General features: G+C 37.7%; 1 protein-coding gene across 5 annotated transcripts in view; it reads left to right on the top strand.

Annotated features, from left to right (window-relative positions):
• LOC120429482 (alpha-actinin, sarcomeric) overlaps positions 1-3,868 on the top strand; it is a 149,759-nt gene extending 145,891 nt beyond the window's left edge. For all 5 annotated transcript variants that reach the window (XM_052706619.1, XM_039594554.2, XM_039594557.2 and 2 more), the window contains exons 7-11: positions 1,127-1,219; positions 1,280-1,809; positions 1,868-2,672; positions 2,841-3,170; positions 3,234-3,868. In XM_052706619.1, the coding sequence (XP_052562579.1) occupies positions 1,127-1,219; positions 1,280-1,809; positions 1,868-2,672; positions 2,841-3,170; positions 3,234-3,392 (1,917 nt within the window). In that variant the 3' untranslated portion in view covers positions 3,393-3,868. The remainder of the gene's footprint in view (positions 1-1,126; positions 1,220-1,279; positions 1,810-1,867; positions 2,673-2,840; positions 3,171-3,233) is intronic.
• Positions 3,869-5,363: the final 1,495 nt, after the last annotated feature.

Raw genomic sequence — 5,363 nt, forward strand, 5'->3', positions numbered from 1 at the left:
CGTCACAACGGGAACTTTTAAATCCACTAAAAACACAAAAAAAACGCCGAACTTCTTCCTTTCACAAACAAACGAACTTCCCAATTCAACCTATCTCATATTATTTCAAAAATAAAACATAAAATAACTGTGTTTCTGAATTTAACCATATTGAGGTATCCAATTGCAATTATAAAATCAAAACTCATATTGAAGCAATCATTGAAAATTAATATCAATTTATCAAAATGCTTGTAAATTTAGGAGGGGCGCCAAATTGATGCTTCGACTATGGCGCCGTGGACCCAAGGCACGACTCTGTGTGTGTAGCACATCAGTATGAGACCTACTTGACCGAAATGACAAACTCATATAGGCTTTTATTCTTCCCACTCTTCAACGGTCTGATAGCCGAACGGACTAAAGCACCAGTCACTAGCGTGCACAGGGTAGGGCAAATGCCCAACCATCCTCAGAAATTTGGTCTAAATTTGGCCAAGGGGCGTCTATAAACGACGTAATTTTCAAAATGTCCATATAATTGTCCCACCTTCCTCGCACGCTACTGGCACCAGTCCTCTTTGTGATTTAGTCCCGTTGGTTGCAACTGTTTTTCACTGACTTTTCTCACAAAGGTGATGTGCATGTATTCGTGCATTTTTTAATATTATCAACAGTCCCACCAATTTTTAGCTTGATCAGAAAATATTGATTTCATGTTTTGCACTTTTTTGTGCACGACTGGGGTGGAATGATATATGAGGTTGGTAGAATAAAAGCTAAAACTAATATAACAGTCATCTCACAAATTCGGAACAGCTTCAAATCGCTAAAAATTAAAAAAAAACAGGGCTGTGGAATCTGGAAGCTTTTGAATCAACTTCGACTCTGCAACGTCTCTCCTCCTCCTAAATTTATACTTTCATGAGAAAACTTGGAAGAAAACAAAATTGAAATTGCTGGCACCTTTTGCACCTATTGAAAAGAACAAATTTTACTAGTGCAATAAAAAAAATAGGGTCGAATGAAAAGTTGTTCAAAGCACCATTTTGACAAATTACCTCAAAAATGTTCCGAATATGTGGGTCGACTGTACGGTACAATACAAAATACGATTTCGCTAAATTTGATTTTTTTGTTTCTACAGGCTGAGACTGCTGCTAACCGAATTTGCAAAGTATTAAAAGTCAATCAAGAAAATGAAAGACTTATGGAAGAATATGAACGATTGGCAAGTGATGTAAGCATTGAACACCGTACTTTGCTTTTGGATTGAAAATATAATTTTAATTTGTTTCAGCTTTTGGAGTGGATTCGTCGTACAATGCCATGGCTGAATTCAAGACAATCCGATAGTACCCTTGCCGGTGTACAGAAAAAGCTTGAAGAATACAGAACCTACAGACGCAAGCATAAGCCACCACGTGTTGAACAGAAGGCTAAGCTTGAAACTAACTTTAATACTCTGCAAACTAAACTTCGCTTGTCAAATCGTCCAGCTTACATGCCAACGGAGGGAAAGATGGTATCGGATATCACAAATTCCTGGAAAGGTTTGGAACATGCCGAAAAGGCGTTCGAAGAATGGCTTTTGGCGGAAACTATGCGACTCGAGCGGTTGGAGCATTTGGCACAAAAATTCAAGCACAAAGCTGACACCCATGAAGATTGGACAAAGGGCAAAGAGGAAATGCTGCAATCGCAAGATTATCGGAACTGTAAGTTGAACGAATTAAAAGCTCTCAAGAAAAAGCATGAAGCTTTTGAATCTGATCTGGCCGCTCACCAGGACCGTGTTGAACAGATTGCTGCCATTGCTCAGGAGTTGAAGTATGTTATTAAGTTTTGATTACAACAAACGAATTACACTACTTTTTTTTTGTTGCAGCTCCTTGGAATATCATGATTGCATTTCTGTCAACGCGCGATGCCAGCGTATTTGTGATCAGTGGGATCGATTGGGCGCTCTCACCCAACACCGTCGTCAAGGGCTGGATGAAGCAGAACGTATATTGGAGAAAATTGACTTGCTTCATTTGGAATTTGCCAAACGTGCTGCTCCATTCAACAATTGGCTGGATGGTGCACGAGAGGATCTTGTTGACATGTTTATCGTGCATACTATGGAAGAAATCCAAGGTTTGATTCAAGCTCATGATCAGTTCAAGGCGACTCTTGGAGAGGCTGATAAGGAGTTCAATGTTATCGTTGGATTGGTTCGCGATGCTGAGACCATTGTAAAACAAGAACAAGTCCCTGGTGGTCTCGTCAATCCCTACACCACGCTGACTGCTGACACCATCAGCAGAAAGTGGTCTGAAGTGAGAGCGTTAGTTCCTCAGCGTGACCAAACGTTAGCAAATGAGCTAAGAAAGCAGCAAAACAATGAAATGCTGCGCCGACAATTTGCTGAAAAAGCTAATGCTGTTGGTCCATGGATTGAGCGACAAATGGATGCTGTTACGGCTATTGGAATGGGAATCTCTGGTTCGCTTGAAGAACAGCTGCACCGTTTGAAGGAGTATGAACAGGCTGTATATGCATACAAGCCAAGCATCGAGGAACTAGAGAAGATTCACCAGGCTGTACAGGAGTCAATGATTTTCGAGAATCGATACACGCACTATACCATGGAGACATTGCGGGTTGGCTGGGAACAGCTTCTGACTTCTATCAACAGAAATATCAACGAAGTAAGAATTTCAAAGTAGCATGCTTTATTTTCAAAATATTATAGGAGAAACTAGAGTGATAATTTATGAATGAAAACATTTTATAATTGTAACACTGTTAAAATCACATTATTTTTGTATACTGTTAACACCTCAAAAAATTAAAATTATATTTGTATATTTTTGTAGGTTGAAAACCAGATTCTTACTCGAGATTCCAAGGGTATCACGCAGGAACAATTGACAGAATTCCGCTCCAGCTTTAATCATTTCGATAAAAACCGAACCGGCCGTCTTGCGCCAGAGGAATACAAGTCATGCTTAGTGTCACTAGGATACTCCATTGGCAAGGACAAACAAGGCGATATGGACTTCCAGCGTATTCTAGCCGTGGTGGATCCAAACAACTCTGGATACGTTCAATTTGATGCGTTCCTCGACTTCATGACAAGAGAAAGTACCGATACAGATACTGCCGAACAAGTTATTGATTCCTTCAGAATTCTTGCTTCTGACAAGGTTAATAGAAAAGGAAAACTTATGAAAGTATCAGACAATGTTACAATGTTACTCCAATTCCAGCCCTACATTTTGCCCGATGAACTTCGTCGTGAGTTGCCTCCAGATCAGGCCGAATACTGTATTCAGAGGATGCCGCCATATAAAGGACCAAACGCCATTCCTGGAGCTCTCGATTATATGTCGTTCAGTACTGCGCTTTATGGAGAAAGTGATCTGTAGATATAAGTAATCTAGAGAGCATGAGAGAGAGAGAGAGAGAGAGAGAGAGAGAGAGAGAGAGAGAGAGAGAGAGAGAGAGCTATTCATACATTGAATAGAGAATACAAAAGTGAAAGCCACCTGTTACGTGCTATATACTGTGTATCTTAAATAAACAACCTATTGAAAAAAAAGGTATCGAACGCATTCATACCGCGTCTTGTGAACAGAATTTAGAAAAAATAACAATTTGAGAAATTCGAGACATAGCAAATGGTTAATTTTTTTTTCTGTGTGAATAGCTCTCACAAACTCTCAAATCCATGTTTGACAGAATGACATCAATCTTAAAAAACAGGCCATACACGCGCTGTATTGTTCTTTTTTAAGCCATACAAAACAAGAACAACATAAGATCAAGAGGGAGGGAGAGAGAGGGCAAAGTTTTAAAATGTGTGAAGCGATTTTACCGGAAAATATAATAGTTTTTATTTTTATCTTTTTTTCTCTTAACTTTTTCACAATCCATGAAAAGAAACTCATTACATTCTGGCGGTTTAAAAAACAACCAAAAAACAGAAAATAAATTAAAAAATTGAACCATTTAAAACAAAACTTTATCTATTTGTAGCCGTCTCCCATAGAAACCTGCAATGAATGATTCTAGCAGGCTTATCAGAATGCTGTAAGAATTTTGCTAGAATATTCTGACAGAGGAAAATCTGTCGAAAATGACGTCATTCGCGGCGAATGTGATTGCCGTCATTCCCCTGTTTGAAAAATGTCGCACGTCGTACGAGTTGTCGCACGGTTGTGATTTTACCGTTTCGATATCGATTGGTCGAAAGGACGACAAACGGACGACAAACACTCGACATGTTCGACATGGTTTTTTCAATCGATTTACCTTCAATTCGACGTCGATTATCGTCGACTGCAAACAGTTTGACAGTTCAGTTCTCTTCAGTTGATCTTGTTCGGACTTGAATGCAACCGAGTCGAACCAGTTGTTGTTTCTTTTAGGCTTTTGGAGGATTTTGGACAGTTAATAGGTAAGTTGTTTACTAGGTTCAATTACTTTTTCTGCCGGAAAGTTCCGGCCGGAGTGGGCGAGTGACCGAATCAAAGTGTCTTATATTCCAGATTTCGGTCTTCGTGGCGGAGGAGGAGGAGGACGGGAAATATGGTTTACTCGGCGGGCCATTCCGGAAGACGGGACGGGAAGGAACCAGTTTGCGATAGTGGAAGCGGTTGGTGTTTGGTGTTATACCGTCCGCGGGAGGTTGCGACGCATACCTAATGGAACTGGTGAGTTATTTTTTAGAAACTATGGAGGTGTGCTGGAAGTGCGATTGGACAATCGAAATTAAAAAAAAGGATGAATGGAACATAACAAATTCTCAACTTTTCAATCCAATAATTCCAAACTGAAAAACAAAAAAAAAACCTAAAAAACTAAAACTTGAAAAAAAATTGAACGCTGAAACTTAAAAATACAAGAATTCGAAAGTTCTAAATTTATTTAATTTCTTGATGTTGTGCAAATTGTTTGTATTCTTAAATTCTAGAATTTATTAATTCTTCAAATTTTTAGTCTTCGAATATCTTTAAAAAAAAAATAATTGGCAAAAACTTAAACACTAAAATTCCTTAATTCTTAAATACTAAAATTCTCCAATATATAAATAATAAAAATCTAACATTGCAAAGTTCTTAAATTCATCAAAACGTTGGACGCACGAGTTGGAATTTTGAATTCTAATATTCGAAATATTATGAGTTCTATAATTCCAAAATTGTAAATTCTATAAATTCTTAAATTAAACTAATTTATATTTCTAAATTCTAAAATTTCAAAAATTCTATTTTTTTAATTCTACGCGTTTGGAAAGTTCATAAGTTTCTTTAAACTTTAAAAAGGAAAAAATCTGGTTTTTATTTTTCAGAACTTAATTTTCTCAAAAATTTAAATAAAATACAAATTTTAAAAAC

Source organism: Culex pipiens, chromosome 1 (genome assembly GCF_016801865.2).
Source record: "Culex pipiens pallens isolate TS chromosome 1, TS_CPP_V2, whole genome shotgun sequence".
In the NCBI taxonomy this organism is placed as follows: Eukaryota; Metazoa; Arthropoda; class Insecta; order Diptera; family Culicidae; genus Culex; species Culex pipiens.